The 22,890-nt window shown below is 43.5% G+C and overlaps 1 protein-coding gene across 7 annotated transcripts in view; it reads left to right on the top strand.

Annotated features, from left to right (window-relative positions):
* tanc2 (tetratricopeptide repeat, ankyrin repeat and coiled-coil containing 2) overlaps window positions 1–22,890 on the top strand; it is a 234,334-nt gene that overhangs the window by 62,751 nt on the left and 148,693 nt on the right. For 6 of the 7 annotated variants that reach the window (XM_031894275.1, XM_031894272.1, XM_031894277.1 and 3 more), the window contains exon 2: window positions 5,690–5,755. In XM_031894275.1, coding sequence (XP_031750135.1) covers window positions 5,704–5,755 — 52 coding nt within the window. In that variant the 5' untranslated portion in view covers window positions 5,690–5,703. Of the gene's footprint in view, window positions 1–5,689; window positions 5,756–18,667; window positions 18,815–22,890 lie in introns of those variants that run through there. The other variant, XM_031894274.1, reaches the window with a different exon arrangement.

The following is a 22,890-nucleotide window of genomic DNA, read 5'->3' as shown; positions in this document are numbered from 1 at the left end:
ATTAGTGTTAGGGGGCAAGTCCTGTGTTTATGCCATATTGTCTGATAAGCATGCAGTTATATCTTTTTGCACTGACACACTGTACAATTAAAGGGGAACTATGTGCTGGTTTTTTTTTATTACTTCTTTGTTTGTCTAACAGAAGTATTAATAGTCTAATGATATTAATAGGTTAATTGCCCCCAGACACTGGGGTAATCATCACCCTGCTATAGTTCCAGGGGTACCCAGGGCTCAAATAAGCACTCACCCTAAATCCCCCCCCAACTGGCCTTCTGGCTGGGCCCCCTTAGCTCATGACACGGTTACAGATATATAGAAACATTGGGGTAACAGTCACCCTGCTATAGTTCCAGAGGTACCCAGGGCACAAATAAGCCCTCACCCCAAATTCCCCCCTAACTGGCCTTCAGGCTGGGCCCCCTTAGCCCATAACAAGGTTACAGATATATAGAAACATTGGGGTAACAGTCACCCTGCTATAGTTCCAGAGGTACCCAGGGCACAAATAAGCCCTCACCCCAAATTCCCCCCTAACTGGCCTTCAGGCTGGGCCCCCTTAGCCCATAACAAGGTTACAGATATATAGAAACATTGGGGTAACAGTCACCCTGCTATAGTTCCAGGGGTACCCAGGGCACAAATAAGCACTCACCCCAAATCCCCCCCCTAACTGGCCTTCAGGCTGGGCCCCCTTAGCCCATAACAAGGTTACAGATATATAGAAACATTGGGGTAACAGTCACCCTGCTATAGTTCCAGGGGTACCCAGGGCACAAATAAGCACTCACCCTAAATCTCCCCCTAACTGGCCTTCAGGCTGGGCCCCCTTAGCCCATAACAAGGTTACAGATATATAGAAACATTGGGGTAACAGTCACCCTGCTATAGTATCAGGGGTACCCAGGGCACAAATAAGCACTCACCCCAAATCTCCCCCTAACTGGCCTTCAGGCTGGGCCCCCTTAGCCCATAACAAGGTTACAGATATATAGAAACATTGGGGTAACAGTCACCCTGCTATAGTTCCAGGGGTACCCAGGGCACAAATAAGCACTCACCCCAAATCCCCCCCCTAACTGGCCTTCAGGCTGGGCCCCCTTAGCCCATAACAAGGTTACAGATATATAGAAACATTGGGGTAACAGTCACCCTGCTATAGTTCCAGGGGTACCCAGGGCACAAATAAGCACTCACCCCAAATCTCCCCATAACTGGCCTTCAGGCTGGGCCCCCTTAGCCCATAACAAGGTTACAGATATATAGAAACATTGGTGTAACAGTCACCCTGCTATAGTTCTAGGGGTACCCAGGGCACAAATAAGCACTCACCCCAAATCCCCCCCCTAACTGGCCTTCAGGCTGGGCCCCCTTAGCCCATAACAAGGTTACAGATATATAGAAACATTGGGGTAACAGTCACCCTGCTATAGTTCCATAAATGTATGGCCACCTTAACTGTCCTTTGGTCTGGGCACCCCCAGTCAATTCTCTGGGCTTCCTTAGGGGGGCAGCCCCACAGTTTGGGACCACTGGAATAATGTTATAGTAGTGAGATCAGTGAACATGATGGGAAATGGAAATATAGACTCCACAACTGGAACAACACTGTATCTTTGCTTGTAGCCGGTACATAAAGGTACCATAATACGGTGCCACAGTATCTAGTCCTTACATTTTTACTCATTGCCTGTACAGAGGGGAACCATAAAACTGTGCCAGAGCCCAAATCAGCAGAAACAACCCATAAGTGTACAAAGACCAATGGAGGTGCAGTTCTACAGTGTAATGTAAGTGAATGATAGGATGTTTGAAGATAGCCGTAGGCTTTGCATTGCATTAGTGCAGCTGCAGAACCTTTCACACAGTTAGGATTTAAACTCCTTACAGTATATTAACCTGTCCTGTCAAATAATAACATGGGAGTAACCACCTAATGAGTGCTCTTTCCTGTATTAGAGACACTGAAAACTTCAGGCCACAGGTTGCGGTTTGTTACCAAACTGTCAATGGCCCGCCCGTGCCTTATAACAAGGGTATAGATGTTTTTTTTCAATTCTTTTAACAATTTTTAGGATGGAAAATAAATGTTGGTACCAAGTCTCACCATAGCTGAGTTTTTCCTAGACGAACCCCTGATACCAAGGATAGATATGGGATCTGTGCTTGGGACCCAGGGTTTTCTGGATAAAGGGGTCTCTCCGTAATTTGGATCTCCATACTTAGTCTGCTAAAAAAAAATAATCATGTACGCGTTAAAGGAGAAGGAAAGTCATTTTGGCATTTTACTGCCAATAGATTTGCCACATTAGTGCAAACACTATATTTATTCAGCAGAAAGCATTGCCATACCTGAGTAAAGAGCCCTAGAAGATTTCTTCCTTTGCTTAGGACAGCAGCTGCCATTTTAAATAGTTTCCTTCCTGCAGTCTCTAGCTGTTATAGCTGTTAGCATTCCTAAGGGTGGGGGGAGGGAGTTCTTAGTATTCTTTTGGGAGGGGGGAGCAGGAGAGGGGAGAGCTGCCCATTCGGTCAGACACCCAAACAACATGTTTACAAAAAGAGACAAGATATCCTGTGTTTCTTTTGATAGAGGACTCAGTGCAGCGTTTCTGTGAGTGCTTATGGCTGTATTTACATAGACCTTTCTGATAAAGCTTACTTCGTTCTTACCTTTCCTTCTCCTTTTAGGTGGCCATACACAGGCAGATGTCAGATCGATTCGGCAGCTTATCTGCACCCCCAACAGGCCTACCCAACCGATACCTGGCCTAAAATTGGGCAGATCTCGATCAGGCAGGTTTAATTTTCTGACTGATCAGGGGCCACATCTGCTTGTTGATGTGGTCCTTGATCCGATGGCACCTATGCCCGCCGTTGTAATGAACCAAACAATCGAATTAGCCTGATATAACCCACTGTGGGTGGGCATATCGGGAGACGATCCACTCGTTTGGCAACTCTAACCTAATAGGATTGTTTTGCCTCCAATAAGGATTAATTATATCTTCGTTACGATCAAGTACAACATTTTATCCTTTTTTAAAAATGTAAATAATTTAATTAAAATGAGCCCTATTGGAGATGGCCTTCCCATAATTTGGAGCTTTCTGGATAGCATATCCCCCTCATCTGTACAGCAATCACTACTGACTGGCCAGCAGTTTGGGCCTCCCATCTAAACCCTTCACCTAGAACTAGACCCACAGTTTGGAACCTCTTCTCAAAGCCCTACCACTAAGTTCATTTAATCAGTCATCTTACCTTGTGCTAGTTTTCCATACTTAAGGTGGCCATACACCTTACAATTACGATTCACTAATGTTCAGAGCTGAATCGTTGGATATGGAGGTAGAAACAATAGGAATTCTACCCCTATCTGATGATTCAGCTGTAAACACTTGCCTTTGCTTGGGCGCCTTCAATGGTGCCCAATCAAAATTTTCTGTCCCACCCGATCAACATGATGACCGATATCCAAGGCTTTAGCGATATCGGTCACCTTGTCCATTCTCCATACACACTGAATATCGTACGAAACCTCTTTTTGTACAATAATATTGGTGCGTGTATGGCCAGCTTAAATCATAAGGAAACTTTGAAGACCAATACTAGCTTACTAGAATGCACCATAGGCATCAGCTTTTGCATGGCATGCTCTCAGACCAATACCAGTTGCCTGTAACCTTATGGTTACCCACCTATGGTGGGCTGGAACATGTTAAATCTCTTGAAGGTAGGGACTTGCTAAGAGAGCTCTTGAGGACAAGCTAGAGTAATATTTTCTATCTGACATTCTTTAGTTTAGACAAAGTCTCAAATGATATCCCTCGCCGACGAATATCACAGATTGCCAAAATTAAAGGTAATCTTACATAAGCCTCTTGGTGACAGCTCGCTGACTTATGAACAAAGTCTAGTTAAAGCCTTTCCTGCCTTAAGTATAATTTTGTGACAGAAAAATATCCGAGCACCTCTCATATTTAGGGGGGTGACGGCAAAGCTTATCTAAAATGAGTGGCAGGTGTAGGACCTCACTTAGCAACTTAAAACTGGATCAGTTGTAGGGTAAAGCAGATATATTACATGTTTATCAGCAGAGAAACTATATTTGCTTTGCACAAGAGTTTGTCCAGCCATGTGACCTTTCTGTGGAGGGCTTCAGCTTGTAGGTCAGTTCCTGACGCCATATTAGAGTGAAGCTCCATGGACTAGTGATGTGCGGGTGAGGAAAATCTCAACCCATCCCTAACCTGCAAAGCCCTAACCCTCACCTGACTAACCTGCAAAATGATGCCAGTGTACGACCCGCGCCCAAACTATACCCGCGTCTTTATGCTCCGTGCACTACTTCTATGTGCGCATTAAGTTTTCAGACAGGAACGTCAGGAGAAGAGGAGGAGTGTACTTCCCAAGTCTGACCCGCACCCAACCCAAACATGCAATGGTCGCCCAATTTTTAACCCTAATCCTCCTGCTCTAAGGGTAAATCCTTGGGTTGTAGTTCAACTTGCACATCACTACTATGGGCCTGCCTGACAGATATCTGGCCAGTCTGGAAATCCCATCAGATTAAGAACACGTCAGCTCACGGATGCAGTCATTGTCCAACAAGTCTCTGTAGGCCCCACTGGATGATCCAATTGATGGCCCTAAGGATCATCCCACTTCGGCCCATCATGGCCTGTTTATGGCAACCTGATATGTTTATGGGGCATCTTAAGCTTATCAGTTTAATAACATAATTCACCCTGATATCTTATAATATAAAAATATAGTTTAGAAGTAAAAGGGGCCGGCACCTTTTACATTGTCCACATAGTTAAAATAAATACCTGCACAATGAAGCAGATACAAGCAGAGATGAAGCCAATTTGTTACATTGGAATAAACACACAATTTGTAACATCATTGTTTTAGTCCTTCCTCCCCACCAGAATTTTGCAGGATGCAGAAAGAGAAAAACTGTTTTGCAGCTGGATTTCACCATATAAAATCAAATAAAAATGGTATTTATTCATACTTTTTTTGAAGGAACAGATTACAGTGATGTTAGGGGTTTCTGTATTGTTTGGAGCTCTTTAACAAATTTTGGTTCAGAACTGGTTCAGAACTCATACCATTATATTTAGGGCAATCTTGCTTTTTGGCTCATTCAGTTTGCCACAAAGGCCTGGGCCTAGGGCGGCACAAATTTGGGGGCATGCCGCCCAAGCCACACCGAAATTTAGCACACGTACGGAGCAACGGGGACCTCTCCTCACTGCTCCATATGTGAGTTTAAATTGACAAACAAATCTGGCGTTGTGTGGACTCACTCTATTTTGGTTCGGAAGCCAGTTCAGCTTCAAGTTAACACGCACTTGTTCACATTGATATCTGTTCTCTGATCCATTCAGATCATCAAAATGTAATACTAAAAAAACCTGCTTTTAACTCTCCATCGTATTATCCCGTTTCGCAGGTTTCCATTTCCAGAAGTTTCCTGGGTAGAACAAGGCCTAGAAATAGCTATAGGAATGCAGAGCCTCAGCGGTGTGCCGAAATTGCACATTAAATGAGACCCATTGTTTTCTGATGAAATTATTTAAAACAGGTGTAGAGAGCTGGGAGGAGAGGGTGGGGGGCAATGTTCTGGAAATTCACATTTCTCTGACTTTTTTTTTGTTGCTTTCTTTGTGGCTTTCAGGAGCGGCGCTGTGCATGGAGGGATTTGTAGAGAAGAAGCAAATCAGCCCTGGTCATCCTGCACAAGGTAGGCCCACCGCAGAGCCTTAACGCAGCTTCTGTACATGTCTAATAAGGCTCTATTCATTCCTGCCTCTCTGGCTGCTCATTTAAATGCACAAACCCCATACGCTGTGGGAGTTCTGGCTTTTATAATGTCACTGGATTTTGTAGCTTGTAAAAAAAAAAAAAAAATGAAAATGAGCAAAAAAAGACTGCTAAATGTGTGTAATTTTCTCCATCGTGGATAGATCTTAGCCAGGGACAATTATGGTCTAGCTCCTATTTAGCTACTGCCCCCCACCAGTATGAAACCAAGGACTGCAAGGGCATGCTGGGAGTCGTAGGTGAGGGTCCTGGAGGGTCCTGCTGATTGGACATCTCCAGGCTGGAGTGTGCACCTATTGGTCGCCACTGTCTTTAAGTGTTCTGCATAGGACACTGCCTTGGGGCCGATACAACACTGGGGGTATATTTATCATGCTGTGTAAAAAGTGGAGTAAAACATTACCAGTGATCTTGCTCATAGCAGCCAATCCGATGCTTTGCTTTGGTTGAAAACTAATTGTTGATTGGTTGCCCTGGGCAACATCACCGGTAATGCTTCACTCCACTTTTTACACAGCTTGATAAATATACCCCATGTGTAGGTACAAAAAGTTGGTCGGTCAAGATGGCCAGCAGAGGGTGAGATGTTCACAGTAAAGGTGGCCATACATAGGCCAATACAAACTGCTGACACCAGAACAAATAAGCAGCTTATAGGTAGAGAAGAGGTGAGCCCATAGTTAAAAAGGGTGATTGCCAGAGGGTCAGGGAAGGAAGGGAGGGGTATAAAGAATTTACAAATTTACTGGTAAGTACATTGCTGGTAAATCTGAAATACCGCTGCCAGCCCTAGCTGGTGATTTACCGACTGGGCCAGTCAAATACCGGCCAGGTGGCAACCATTAACTGTCAATCTATCAGGCAGTTTTAAAAATCCAAAACCAAATAGTCTTATTGATAGTCGTCCTCTTCTGATGGCTCTGCATAGTTCCACAATAAAATCCAAATGCTGGACCAGGGGCCAAATGATCAGATCAGCATAACTAGTCTGAACACATGGGTGAAGTTCCACTTGTTATATTAATGTATTTCTAGCATTATGATTTATATCACTGGCGACCAAACCGCAGCCCCTGTTTTTGAACCCCTCAGTTGTTTTGAGGTGATGGGAAGTGTGTGCCCTCACAGGTCAGGCCATGATCACTTGCATCTGCTGTTGTCGTAAAGGTGCTATAAAGACTTGCTCTCTGCATTTAGTATCCCTTTACTTTTCATAGTACTATATGGAAAGGACAGCGAGTCCTTGGTCTCTTCTGCTTTTGTGTTCTGGTTATTTCAGTACTCGCTGCTTCGTACCTTCATATTTCATCATTGAATTCATCTTATGATTCCTTTTCTGTCGCGGCCCCAAGCATAATAAGACCCACTGCACTGTGCTGTCAGTAAACCTGTGTGGTGCGGGCAAAGTAATATAGTTTCCTGCGCTGATTAATTCCACGCCAGCAGCACTAATATTGCAGAACCTTTAACCGAAGTGAAAAATTAATGGAGCGCGCTCATTTCATTTCTGTTCTAGATCACTTATTCACGGGCTCACGGTTTAATCAGCGCAGCGCCCATGCAGTTAATAATCAGTCTATTTATTTAAGCATCGCTTGTTGATCATGTTTTGTGGATAACCGCACAGCAACTGGCAGATCTGGGTATGGGAACATATTTGGGAACAACTATTTATAGAACTGTAATATATGAGCTGTAAATATCCTGTAAATTCTATCCTTATAAATGATGTGTAATGATGTCAGTGCTTAGTGATGTCATGTGCCTTGACTTAATGAAACCTATGTATGAAAATGAATAATAAAGTCCCTGTTATAAGATATAAGAATATTAGAAGTCATGTATGATTCCCAGGGTCGGACTGGGCCGCCGGGACACCGGAAAAAATCCCGGTGGGCCCCAACGGCCCAGTCCGACCCTTGCCGGCGTTCCCCCTGCCCGACTGTTCCTCTCCTGACGCGTTACATTTATGCTCGCACGGGGAGGACTTTGGGTGGGGGGGGGGGGTCAGGGGACACGGCCGGTGGGGGCCCCCACCGGAGCCCTGGTGGGCCCTGCACCCCCCAGTCCGACCCTAATGATTCCCATGACCTGTGTAAAAGCTTTTACGTGGTCACAGAACTCCTCAGTGACTTCCAACATCTTTATAATTTACAGTAGAGGTACATTATTCCTTATAATACATGAGTGATACTTATGTGTAACTGTGTATTGTTTACACAACCTTCCCCTGCAAGTTAGAAACTCACACTGGATCTATAAAATTAAGGAATACAAAGTAGTCATTATATCTTGTATCTAAAAGAGATATTGTGCCATAGATGGGCAGTGCAATTGGAGACCAGCTGAGTGGGTCATGGCTCTCCAAAAGATGTTTATGGCCCCCCGGATAATCAAAATTTCTTTATATGACATCATGGTTTAAAATCCAGCACCCTAAAATAGCCAAGAACTGGGCCACAGCACAGAAAGCCTTGGTCAGCACTGCCATAGATTGAGTGCTAAATAGCATTTAATATTCTAACTTGTAGTTTTTATCTCCAGACTACAGAGATAACTCTGGTGAAGCAGAAACTGGGTCAGTGTCCTAGAGGTATAAAAGCACTTGTCCTCCTGATGAGATATAGTCAAGCAAAAGAAGGTGATTTGGTCTTGAGCATACCCAAGTTGTCCTCTCAGCTGCTGGATGCCGACATGCTTCTCGGGCAGACTTGCGGGACCGGCCAAGCTTTAATGAAAGATATATAATTTAGCAGTCTGTGGGAACATATATTAAATCCTGGCTTCAGATGGGTTTTCCTGAAGGGGACAGAGAACAGCTTCATCCCTGGTTGGTTGCCAGCGCCGACACCTGCCATATCAGAAAGCCTGCTTCTCCCTCTTGTGCCAAGAAATGATGTCACAGAGTTAAATAAATGAAGGGATTAGTTAAGCAGACGGACGAGGCAGGATGTTCTCTTTTGCTAGAGTTTACAGGGGGGATCGGGAGGGCGGGGGCAAATCCTTAGTTTGCTTTTAATGCCACCTAGAGTAGTCTTAAGGGAACTGTTTGCCCAGTGGCATGCCAGATGTTTTCCTAGCTGTCACAGAAATGCCCATAACCCAGGACACCTGCCTCTTTACAGCACCTATAAGCGGAGGGTGACTTTTGTTTGGGGAGGCTAAAGATGGGCCATACATAGACTGACCTAAAGTGGATTCGCTGCTGGTACAAAAATAAACCTCCCAACTACCTCTTGCAGTTCCCACTGACTTCCATGGATAATGTGCAAAAGTGCGGGTAGGAGTGCACCGACACCCCAGGCACATTATGTACACTGAAATGCAGTCTATCTTGATAAAACCAGCAAATTTATATGCAGAGAGATGCAGTGGGTACTGGCACCCCAGGCACATTATATGCAGTGGATACTAGCACCCCAGGCACTTTATATGCAGTGAGATGCAGTGGGTACTAGCACCTCAGGCATATTATATGCAGTGGGTACTAGCACCTCAGGCATATTATATGCAGTGGGTACTAGCACCCCAGGCACTTTATTTGCAGTGGATACTAGCACTTTATATGCAGTGGATACTAGCACCCCAGGTACTTTATATGCAGTGAGATGCAGTGGGTACTAGCACCCCAGGCACTTTATATGCAGTGAGATGCAGTGGATTCTAGCACCCCAGGCACATTATATGCAGTGGGTACTAGCACCCCAGGCACTTTATATGCAGTGAGATGCAGTGGGTACTGAGGCAGAGATTCAGGAATGCCTCGCACTGATACACAACATTGGTCAGAGCACAGCTGATTTCAACAGAACTGAAGCTTGCAGGAATGCAAGAAGATTTCCCTGATGTTAAAGGTTCCAGAACAGAGCAGTCTGGAATACGCTCGGGTGCAGGCACATGTAGCCGATATACGCATGAAAACACGATATAATGCAAAGTCTCGCATTTTCATGCGTATATCGGCTACATGTGCCTGCACCCGAGCGTATCTCATTCATTCGGGTGCAGGCACAAGTAGCAGGCGTAGGGCTGTATTTTCGCCAAGCGTTTTTCCGCTTGCCGAAAATATCAGCCCTTACGCCACGTCTGGCATCAGCCTTAACTGTGTTAAAAGTTTAAAAAAAAAAAAAAATTCTGTCCGGGCTTGTATGTATTGGGTCTAAATGCAGCAGTGCTGGGTCAAGCTAGCTAAGGGCCTTGGGAAAGTTCAACAACATTTATGATATTTTGTGTTGGAACCCAAAAGCGGGTGGGACATCAGAAGAATTTTATATTTTGGGGTCTATAGAAATTGCATGTCTTTGGCACCCTGCCAGTACATAATATTTTATTCAAGAGATCTCTGCTATCCAAGTATTTGTGACATTGTGGGGGTTATTTGATTGCAAGTGATAAATCTCAGGAATAAAAAATACAAATCTCCAAGTTACAATGTAGGGTTCTAGAAGCTTTATTTCTTTCCTAAGTAAAAAAAAAAATTATGTAGTGACCACAAACTGTAGCAAAGATGTCTAGTTTGGTATACTTTTTGGAATGGGTAAATGTGTCTCTTTTATAAGATTTTGTGGGATTAACTTACTGTTTGGGGCTTTTGTTTCACACAATCCATGGACGGTAATTGTCTTAAGGGGCCAGAAGGTCAGCCATGTATACTGAAATGCAGTCTTTACATATTGTGACCTCTAGATGTGATTCTGGTATGAATCACTGAAAAGTTTCATAGCCTTTATATTAAGGAATTTTGTCTTTGTGCCCAAGAGCCTGTGAAAGATGCAGTTCCATATACCACATTTGTGCTGATGCATGGATTTTTGCAAAAAAAAAGTGGTGTGAAGTTTAGAATTTAGTGGGATTTCTGCTTTTATAAATATAGGTTGTGGAACATTGTATTTGGCACATTGGGCATGGGGCTTTCCTAATGAGTTGTGTGAAGGAATATGTTTGTATCTTATATTTCTCACTGTGTATCCTATTTTTTGTTTTGTACATGTTTGGATCTGGATGTGCTTAGAAATGTATATCTTGTTACGGAAGTGGAAATACACATTAACTGGCCAATATTTGAGTGTTAACATGGTGTGGGCAAAATATTCCCCCAAAAAAGGGACAGCTTGTTGACAGCTCTGGTTTTCCTAGGTAAACTAAAAACTCCCCCAGGAAATGCCCCTTAAATAAAAGAACATATAATTTTAAAAATGTCATTGGCAACCACGTTTACATATGTGCAAAACTAAATACGGCTCTTCCTGCTTTCTACAGGGGAATCCCTATGCTGCCATAGCGTTATGGTATCTCTCTGTACAGGCTTTGAGCAAATTTAGGGGGCTGTTCCTGCTGAATTATGCTTAGTACAGGGGAATACCTATGCTGCCATAGTTTTATGGTATTTCTCTGTACAGGCTATGAGCAAGCTTAGGGGGCTGTTCCTGCTGAATTGTGCTTAGTACAGGGGAATACCTATGCTGCCATAGTGTTATGATATCTCTCTGTACAGGCTATGAGCAAACTTAGGGGGCTGTTCCCACAGAATTGTGCTTAGTACAGGGGAATACCTATGCTGCCATAGTTTTATGTTATCACTCTGTACAGGCTATGAGCAAACTTAGGGGGCTGTTCCTGCTGAATTGTGCTTAGTACAGGGGAATACCTATGCTGCCATAGTTTTATGGTATTTCTCTGTACAGGCTATGAGCAAGCTTAGGGGGCTGTTCCTGCTGAATTGTGCTTAGTACAGGGGAATACCTATGCTGCCATAGTTTTATGGTATCTCTCTGTACAGGCTATGAGCAAGCTTAGGGGGCTGTTCCTACTGAATTGTGCTAAGTACAGGGGAATATGCTGCCATTGTTGTATGGTATCTAGTGGCCTTTTAATATTATAGGTATTGCATACAATATGGTAGCTTGTACCTATATGTTTAAATACTAGGAATTTACATTGAAAGCAGTAGGGGGGCATTTGGATAATTTTTGTTGCTGTTTACAGTGGTGTCTGACAACCCAGACAACTCAGTGTGTATCCCTATGGTACCCTAATCAGCAGTTTGCTCTGCCTTGGCCATAACCAGTAACTGGCTTAATATATAATATAAGCTTGGGTTTTTCATAACTGCTGATGGAGATTTTCTGGTTGTGGGGAGGTACCACAATGCAAGCCAAATTGCCATTGCTCAGAAAATGCTGACTGGCGTGTTTTAGTATTAGTCTGCTGACAAGTAAGCAAGTGCACCCACAGCTGTCATTTTATAGACCATTTTTAAAATGTATAGTGGTAAGTTTCTTGAGCATTTGCTGCTTGTAGTGCCCCTATTGTAAGTTCTGCTGAATAGTGTATGTCCCCTGCAGAGTTCTACTTGATGTAAAACAGACTGTCGGTGTGTGTGGTTTCATTCTGTCATTAATGAAATGTGGGTTTTTTTTTCTGCCCCCCCAAAGGCCTTGATGCTACACACCTGGTGGGTGTAGGGGCAGCACATGAATAGTTTAGGAGGGTCTCCCTTTCCATACGGGTTTGCATTTGTTTAATTCAGTAATGTTTAAGTAAATCAGATTATGGTAGATAGTGGTTGAGCGGGAATGTGATGGCGGGTGTCGGGCATGAGAAGGGGGAGAATGTAGGGAAAGAGTGCAGGGAAAATGGGAGAGGAGAGTGAATGGGATTATGGGAGTGTAAGGTAGGGGGGGAGAGAATAAGAAGAGAGTTCCGGGATGAAGGGGAGAGGGCAGGAAAGGAGGGGAGAGGGCAGGGGAGGGGAGGAGAGAATGCAGGGGAGGGGAGGGGAGGAGAGAATGCAGGGGAGGGGAGGAGAGAATGCAGGGGAGGGGAGGAGAGAATGCAGGGGAGGGGAGGGGAGGAGAGAATGCAGGGGAGGGGAGGAGAGAATGCAGGGGAGGGGAGGAGAGAATGCAGGGGAGGGGAGGGGAGAGGAGGAGAGAATGCAGGGGAGGGGAGGGGTGGGGAGGAGAGAATGCAGGGGAGGGGAGGGGAGGGGAGGAGAGAATGCAGGGGAGGGGAGAGGAGGAGAGAATGCAGGGGAGGGGAGGAGAGAATGCAGCTGAGGGGAGGAGAAGAGAGAATGCAGGGGAGGGGAGGGGGGAGAGGAGAGAATGCAGGGGAGGGGAGGAGAGAGCACAGGGGAGGGGAGGAGAGAGCGCAGGGGAGGGGAGGAGAGAGCGCAGGGGAGGGGAGGAGAGAGCGCAGGGGAGGGGAGGAAAGACAAAGAAGGTTACATATTAATGTATCTTAATATCTGTAACTTTTATGCCCTGCAGGTTTAATTAGAGTTTCTACTGCTGTGAGCTCATTCAGAATTTAGGAAATAGGTGTTCTATATTTCTGACTTTGGGATTTGTTGCCCCCAGCCAATATCTGACTCTCGTACCCTTATTTAAACCATTTTTGTCATTTTTGTAAGTTAGTTATGCCTATAATTATATGCTGAGGAAAACAATCGGAGGCTTCATGCCCTGGGCCACTATATGTACCGTAATTACCCTGATTCTATTTACTAATCAAGGGTATTCCTCATTAAACTGATGTGCATTACTCTAGGCCACTCCCTTCACGTCAGAGAGCTCACCCTGCATTACTGTACACAATGGGCCTCACTCACTTTTCATGCACAAAGTGCGCTCGTTTTTATATAATTAGTCCCTTGCCTCTGTCTTATGCACTTCTTGCGCCCTGATCGCAACTCTTTGCATTTACTTGTACGTGTGTGTGTGTTGTGTACTGGTGTGGCGCCGAATTACGGGAAGACCATCTCCCATGGACTCCACTGTAAGCAAACAATTCTAATTTTTGCTAGATGATTTCCTTTTTCTTTGTGATAATAAACAACCCTATTAGGTTTAAATTATGTTAAAATGATTTTTAGTAGACTAAAGGCATGGAGATACAAATTACAGAAAGATCTCTTATCCAGAAAGCCTCAGGTCCCAAAAATTCTGGAAAAAGTCCCATACATGTATAATTATATTTATATGTATGCGTGTGTATGTATATATAATATAGCGTTACTAGCAGCGCCTAGTAACGTGTGCCAATAAAGGTACTAACTGTACAGGTTAGGGAGTCCCAGCAGATGCAAGGTGCAGCAGAGCCACAAAGCAACGCACCAGACACAAGTGTGCATGATTTTGTGCCCCATGGTGCTCTTGCACATACGCCTGTCGTTTTAATAAATGAGCTCTGCAGTCCCACAGAAACTGCCTTTCCTCCGGACGGCATGATGCCTTTCTGTGCCACAGTGACAGCCCCAACTATGTTACATCTATGGGGCAAAGTTAAGATTGTTTGCTTACTTTTCCACTGCTTTTTTGGGGCCCTGAGTGGCTGCCAGTGCTTGCACCCCACTAAAGCCTGCTCTGAGTAAATGGCATACTGGGTTACCTAGGCCAGCCATGGCTATGCTGAGCTGCTGTGTCCTCTTTCTGGCACGTACCTGCTGGCTCTGCTGGCTTAGTGTGTGTTATTTGGACTAGTACGTGTGCGTGATCCCATTGTGCGGCCGTGCTCAATACTTATGAATAAAGGGTAACAATACCCCTGTTTTTTCTGTGATTGGCTGTGACTGATTAACATCTGGTTCTGTAAACATAGAGCAGCCTGTGTACCTGCCAACAGGGCAGGTAGTGCCTTCAGTTTCCAAGCATCCTCTGGGCTACAGGATTATAAGGAATAGGTGGGAGGGGAGGAGATAAGATTGGATATCCGCGCCCACAGGGTTGTGTGTGTGTGTGTGACCCAGTTCCACGTGTTTCTGTGCTTGTGTAATCTCTCTCTCTCCGCTGCTCTCGTGTTCCATTGTTACTGTTATTCTTATTTATGGTTCTTGATGTTGCTCCAGGCTCTGTAGTCATAGGAATCCCATGTACAAGGAGTCTCATAAACAAACACCTCTGTCTCCAGAGATGTATTTGTATCAGACCTTGGCGATTAGAGGGCGGCATGTACCTTCTTTTATTTTCCTTTTTATATAGAGATGAAAGTATATTTACGCTCTTGTTTTGGCCACCATTTATAGAAGTGCCATTGGCAGTTTCAGTCTTGCCTGAGCTTTCATTGTGCCTAATGCTTTCATTTCATTGTCTAGCAATAACTTTCCTTTTCACCTCACATAGCACTTGTGTTCTATTGGCAGCAGTGGGCATGCTCTAGCAGCCTAGGGTGCGGAACTGGGAATCTCGGCAATCCAGCATTACAAACCATAGTTTTGTACGATTTGGGGATTTTTTTGTGCTGTTTTTTCCTGCAATAATGCAATTCCTGCAATAATTTGGCAGGTTAGAAAATTGTGGTTGGATAACTATAAAATCTGCGCACGTATTGTGTATTGGACGATATCCTTGGGGGACCTACAATGCATTTCCAGGACGTCACTTTCTTACGATTGGTGTCTGCCAATAATTTCATGTCAAGAACATTCCCCGATTTGTTATTTTTAGGGCTTTATCCTACAATTTCAGTCTGAATGTTAGTTTCGGGTCATTGCATTTAAACGTACAACCGATATCCGAACGTTCGTCCGAAGAAATCTGAACGTGTATGGCCACATTTAGACTGATGATGTACCTTTAAATACAGTCTTTCAGCGGGTTGGGTACCCACGGGTTACCTGCAAGAAAAGTGGGTACCCTGTAGGTTGCAGGTAGGATTTGCAGTAGGGATGCACCAAATCTAGGATTCGGTTCGGGATTCGGCCAAGATCCATGCTCCTGGCCGAATAGAATCCCAATTCTTAAAATCACACGACTTTTTGTCACATAAACACCGAAGTTGGAATCTTTTCACTGTGCTCTTTACCCTTCCATATCCTATTGTACATATATAAATTAGGATTCAGATTCGGTTTAGTATTTGGCAGAATCGTTTATGAATTTCCAGATGCAATGGTTGGTTGTGGGTCTTATCTATATTTCTTATTTTATATTATCTATATTTTACTCCGTTAAGCGATTTTTAACCTTTTTGTTTCCTTCCCCCACCCACTTCTGATTGGCACTTCCGGTTTGCAGCAACAGCACTTCCTGCTTAATGGTGGTCAGCGGATTGGGTTGTTGATAAGACAGTTGCAGGCTGGGTCAAGTAGTGGGTCCAAGCAGGTAGAAAAGTGGATTGCTGGTTTGGGTCGGGTTCGGTTTTCAAAAATTGGTTCTGCACAGGACTCTACCCTGCAGTATACAGGTTACTCTTGGGTGGGACAGTGGCATAAATTAAGGAGGTTCTTGGATGCTACTTTAACCCTTAAAGGACTAGGAAAGGTTAATATAAATTTAAAAGTAAGTCTAAAGGCATTCTTTTTAAGTACTTACTGCATATCTAAATTCCCAGATCCCTGCTTGCTTCTCTGAAATATGGTGCTGGCAGCCTACAGCAGAGTGAAGCCTACAGTGACATCACTGAAATCTCTCTCCCCTTCCTGTAGGTGCCAGCGGCACCCTTCCTATTCTCTGAGCATGTGTGTAACTTGATCCTGTCTCCTGTTCTGAGCTACACATGCCCACCAGCCAATCAGAAGCGGATCTGGCAGAGGGGAGAGGGGGGGAGGGAATGAAACACATGTGCAGTATGAAGCAAGGAGGGAAAGGAAGGGAGAATACCTTTTTAGAGATGGCTGCCTGTTCTAGACAATGTGAAGTAAGTGTGGCCGAGTAAATATTTGATTAGGTGAGCCAAAAGTGTGGCATTTTTACTAAACAATAGGAGGACTATTGGGCAGTATGCTTTTTAAATTTTGACTTGCATTCTCCTTTAAGTAGGAACTGGAACTAACTGATCTATGAACAGGACTCAGGGAGTCTTTTTAACACCCTTAAAGGAACAAATACACAATTAAAGTTAATTCAAGCTTCGTTTTTTTTTTTATTTGGTTCCTCTGCTTCTTCATAAAGCAGCATCCTCTATACCCTTAAAGCTGATTAAAATGTGTAGCCAGGTTTCCATCCCGCAAAAAAATGAAGCTGCGTTGTGAGAGGGCAGTGCCATCTCCGCGGGCACAAGCCTAGAGCTGGCATTATGGAAGGGCGAGCATAAATGCCGTCGGAAGCTCCAAGCTTTGACAAGGTTCCTTTTGCTTCCTTAGATCCTTCTCTCTGTCTCTTGCCAAACACTCTCCCTATTCACGGGGCGCACAATAGCTCCGACTGTCGCTCACTTGTATCTAGAGAGCATTGGGCTGATTTAACGCTTCCCGGGCTCCATGCACACACTGGCTCCTCAGTTTCGCCGCCGCTGTCTCCTCTTGTGCGTTTGTCCAGCTAAATGTCTCTGAGGTTCCGGAAATGTTTTCCAAGAGCAATCACTGCTGTATAATTTGCTCGTTTATGCAAAGAAAATGAAATGGCTCATCAGCCCGTAATGATGTCAGAGAAGCCCATGTCCTTCCCGTGCTGAGTATTATACTCCCTTTTATCCACAGCAGAGAAGCCACTTAGGAGTCAGTGTATCACTCCGTGTCCTACTTCTCTTTGAGTCAAATTTATGGTTTAGCAGATGTTGCATTGTGCACATTAGAGAGGAAACTGCCTCCGGGGCTGACATTTACTGTACTTACTACTTCAGTAAACTGAGAGCTGAGAAATTAGCTTGATGTTGTGCAACTGGCTTCTTCCTGCAGATCTACATAGATGGCAGTGAGCATCCTTCATGTCAGACATTGTTTTTTGCCAGCTACAGGGACGGCTGCCAGTCTAAATTCACCTTGGCATCCCAGCCACTGGGAAGTTTTAACCCATGTGACTTCTGATTTCCTTATAATTTACAGTAGGGGGTGCACTATCCCTTATAATACGCGAGTGATACTCTGAGTTTCTAGTATAACTCAGTCTGCAGCCTTGTGCCTTTATATGGTCACATAAATGTAGCGTCTAATATCCTTATAATTTACAGTAGGGGTAACATATCCCTTATAATATACAAGTGATACTCAGAGTTCCCTGAGCCTTGTGTCTTTATATGGTCACAGAACCCCTCAGTGACTTCTAATATCCTTATCATTTATAGTAGGGGGGTACATTATCCCCTATAATACATGAGGCTATTGGCAGCAGAGTGTGTTAGTTGCTATATATATCTTACTTTTTGAATATTTCATATTAAAGGTATATATTAGCCCCTGTATTTGTCATGCCTGAGATAATGTGCACTTTAGTTGCAGAAAAATAATTAAAAATGATAAAAACTACATATTTAAGAGTTTATTTAGGAAACGTGCCTTTTATTCCTTTTTTTATTGCTGCTTGTGATTGAAGTTGTTTTGTGTTTTTTTTTTATTTCCCACGTATTCACAATAAACCCTCAGGCTCGCCGCCATCTGTCTGCCAAGGCTCAATAAACCATTTTAGTGGATATCACAGAAATAAAAAGAGGAAAATAATGCTAGCATCCCGGTTATTCATCTTTTTACGAGAAAAATCTACCCAAATAAATGGCATTGATTTATTTCCCAATTTGGATAATGGGATCATGTGCTCCTAGCAGAACGTTAAGGAAAGTGCAGCCGCTTCTTTAAATTGGAATTAAACGTTTCCTTTGCCATGGGATATTAAGTGGTGTCTATGCAGAACATACTGGATGACTTTCAAGATGAACTTCCCCTTTAAAATCTATATAGGAATTCCATAAGGCAGAACATGATGGATGTGCGTGTGTATTTAGGCAACCATAATAAGTATGCTACTATGTTCCAGCTTGGGGGGTCACTAATGCTTTTTCTATGCTAAATATAATATTTTTGCTATTTATTCTTAAGACCCATAAATATTTTCTCTTTTATGCATTTGTATATGACTTTTATCTGTGCTGTGATAGATGCCTTTAATATCTCTCTTAGAAACCGCAGATTCACAGGACCAGTGTACTGCCTTCCTACCTCTATTGGTTGTTGGACCGCTACAGAGTTTTCCCATAATTATGGCAATGGCATTATGACAAAGCCTCTGCCTCGGATGTCAAAATGGTATTAGCCCAATGTTCCCAGGTGAGCTGAGGCGTGGGGAGACTTGCACAGGGTTTTATGTAGGGATTGGTGGGTCAATGGACTTGGTGGCCAGGTATAGTTACCATTCTCCCCACCTATTATTGGCCCCCATAATTTCAAACCATTTCAATGGCAGCTGTAGGCACTAACACCTATCATGTAAAGGGAACTCTCTCATATTTAAAGGGAAACTCCACCCTAGCACAACTTAAGTTTATTAAAAATGAAACATATTTTCAAGTATCTTTGAAATATACCTGACCCCATGTTTTCATGCTGATCTGGCGGACTACTTTTGAGACTCAAATAAAATGTAACAGCAGTCGACTGTCCTCAGCCTGCCTTCAGCCTGCATCCTCCAAATCCCACAATTCCCTGAACATGTGATGTCAATAAGGAAAGGAACGTCACAGGGCAATGCATTGTGGGTTATGTAGTCCTTACAATTTGTAACAGCAATGTTTTAGTCCCTCCTTCCTTGCCAGGATTTCAAATGATAAATGAATAAAAATCATATTTATTCATACTTTTGAAAGTTGATGAGTGTGTTACCTATAGAGACTCATTGCACAGATGTGCTTTGTTGCTCTTATTGCACCTGTCACTTGCCTGACAGTTGGAGAACATGCCTGCATTCCAACAAGTGACTTCATGTCTGTCTCTGACAGCCCAGTAACATAGTTACAATAGCTCAAAATCATTCATGCTTGATATGTATGTGCAGTAACATTAAAGGGGAAGCAAACCCAAAAATAAAAGTTTGCCAAATGAAAATTATTCTGGTTTCTGTTCTCTGCTCTTCTGGTACTGACTTTTGAAACAATGTAGCAGAAACTAGTTAATTAGCAGCCCTGTTTAGAAACATGCAAACCTGCTGCTTTCCCTTAATGGACAGAACCAACAGTGCAGAAAAAGGCCATAAAATACTGTACATTATAGCAATTACATTATCAAGTAACTTTTAAAACCATTAGAACTGTGTAACGAATGTATATTGGGAATTTGCTTACAATCACATTTTGTTTCATTATGTTGTAATCAGCAGGAATGTGGCTTTAATTTGTGTGCTGGGTGCCTGGTCTCTGCCTCATTCTAATTTCAAGCATTGGGGGTATAGGGTGGGTGCGGTAGTCTGTATGGGAGATATCTGGCTGTAGGGGGGTGGGCTGTGAGTGCACTTCAGGAGATAATGGATTGCTGGAGGGTTGGAATGTACTGTATGTTGGAGATAGTGAGTTGTGGGTAGATTCGGTTACCCATGTGGAGGGCCATATTGTGCTGATCTAATCACTTTCCCTAGGGCCAGTGGTTTGGATGATAAAGGGGGAGGACCTGTTGGGAAGGACTGCATTGGCCTGTTGATTTGGGGTTTTCCTTTGATAGATATTTTATCCACATTTTGGTTATACTTTGATTTCGCCAATGGCCAGTGAGCTGCCAGGCTGGCCATTAAGGGTCAAGTCAGCCGCTTATATTGGTCCGTGCATGACCAGCTCAGGGCAAAGAACTCAAAGAGGAAAAGTTATCATCTGAGCATCACTGAATCATAAACTGCATCATGAAACACAAAGGACTACATGCCTTGTATAATCCTAAAATGTAACTAGCTATCTCTGACACCAGCTTGCCTTACTATATACTTACTTACAGTTACAGCCCCTACCCCTGACATCATCTTGCCTTAATATGCATTCATTACTGTTATACAAAATACATCTCAAATCATTAGGGGTATGTCATTATTATAAAATGTACCAGGTGGTCACAACCATAATAAATATTGTGGCTGCCCTTTTGTGCTAACTTAGTTAAATGCTATTAACCCTCCCCCCCACCCCCCCCACCGGCCAGCTCTGAATATTCAGATGCTCCACCCATAGCCTAGGGTTGACTATCCCAAGCAAAGGTGCCACCAACATCATGCTGTGTCACAGCTGTGCCTTTCAAAAGTCCCAGAGTCAGCTGACTTGCCCAATTCTGCAGTTTTGGAAGATAAACAATAAACTGTTGCTTAATTAGCCAAAACTATGTCTGTTGTGGTTAATTTCTTGTTGTGCAACCCCATTTGCTGCCTGAGCAGGTCTCAACCCAGCAGGGTCACATGCCAGATAAGCACCTACAACTATTTATATAGAAAGATGAAGAATCATGGAAACCCAAGATGATAAAGAGTTAACAGGAAGCTCCTCGCTGTGTGGTTCCACCGATCACATTAAAGGGGAAGTTAAGCTTACAGTTAATGACAGTCTGTTTTGCAACTTCTCCTGACTGGCTGGGAGCTGGGTGCTTATCATGTCAAACAGGCAGTGAGAGATAGTTAGAAATTTAAATACAACAAAAAAAAGATAATAATAATAAAAATCTTACCTTGTAGGCTTTTGTGCTCGCTGGAGTCATTATTCCTTTTAAACTAGAGGGAAATGATTTCAGAATGGGGATAGACCACATAGAAAGCCATAGGAATCAGAAACCATCGGTTTAAACATTGCTCTTTAATTTAGAATACTTTAAGGTTAAGGTCATATAGGCATATTGTCAGCCTGAGGATAAGTCACCCGAACTTTCCTTAGGACGATTTAGCGATACCTATGCCTTCCCACCAATGGATCACATTTTTTGCCAGTGGGAAGGCATTTCGGGAAGGTTAGTTGGCCGCTGTAATAGAGATTTATCATGGGTGACTAATCTCCCTGTGGGGCATTCGCCTAACAAAGATGTGTTTACCTTCTAGCAGTGGTGCCCAATTGAATCAGAAAAATGGTTTAAAAAAAGGGGGCGCTGTATGTGCAGCCACCTGTAGCTCAGGTAAAGTTGTAGGGGACATTAGGGGCAATGACATAACTTCACATTAGCAGGCTGCAGCAATACGACATGAAGGGGGGGGTCTTAAAATTCTGTTGCAGGGGGCATGAGAGAGGCAAATGATGCTTCTGATTATGGGTAGTGTCCAAACAAGTGCAATTATACTCCAATTATGCTCCTGCTTGTCTAATACTTTTATATTGTCACCAAACTTCTTATTGACTTCTAATATCCTTATCATTTACAGTAGGGGGACATTATCTCCTATAATACATGAGTGATACTAAGAGTTCGCTAACTCCTTAGTGACTTCTAATAATAATGATACCCTATTTATTTTATAGGTTCTTTATGACTAGATAGATATAGACGTGTGATCCCTGCTGAAACCCCAGTGTTAATCATTTTTTTCCTAAGCAAGAAGATTCCAAACAGTAAACATTTTGCTTCTTGTTTTGCCTTTAGAGCTATGGCACACGGGGAGATTAGTCGCCCGCGACTAAGGGAGACTATAAATCACTGGTGGGATGGCAAATCGCCGGCGCCGCTTATGCCATCCCACTAGCGGGATGTCATATCGGAGAGATTAGTTGCCCGCAACAAGGGAGATTTGTCACGTACGACTAATCTCCCCGTGTGCCACAGCCACAGCCAAACGAAACTCATTTTTATCCTGGTAACAACTTCCCATCTAAAGAGAGAGAGTTGTATTTTTATGCAAGGGGTTAACTTTCCCTTTGTGTGAGTCATTCAGGAGAATATTACAGGGCCTGTCTTTACCATTCCGCTTCTCCCTGATATCTAATGTGCTGCGTAAATGTGTGTGAGCTTTAAACAGCAGAATAATATCCCTTTTCCTCGCGCTGCCCTAGGCCCCCTTTATATGATCCACTGTAAATTATGCCGTCATTTCATTCGTAGGTGATACAATGTTTATTAGGCTTGACGGAATTGATGATATTTGTGGCTTTGTTCTGCTTTGTAAAGTTTTTATGAAGTGCTGCCGCAGCGTGCCGACTGCTACATAATGATTCTATTCATCAGAAAATAGGATTAAAAGGCCCTAAAAATACAGATAATAAAACCGATATCTGGATCATGCAAGGGGTGCTTGCTGATTTTGTATGTGAGGGGGTTGCAATTCCAGAAGTGCCAATGTCTTTTTCCAAGGAAGAAGGAGCGACACCCACTGTAGTCCACATACTTACATTAGTACAGGTATTCAACCCCTTATCCAGAAACCCATTGTCCAGAAAGTTTCGAATTTAGGAAAG

This window comes from Xenopus tropicalis, chromosome 10, assembly GCF_000004195.4.
Source record: "Xenopus tropicalis strain Nigerian chromosome 10, UCB_Xtro_10.0, whole genome shotgun sequence".
NCBI lineage: Eukaryota > Metazoa > Chordata > Amphibia > Anura > Pipidae > Xenopus > Xenopus tropicalis.
This window is presented reverse-complemented; position numbering and strand designations above follow the sequence as displayed.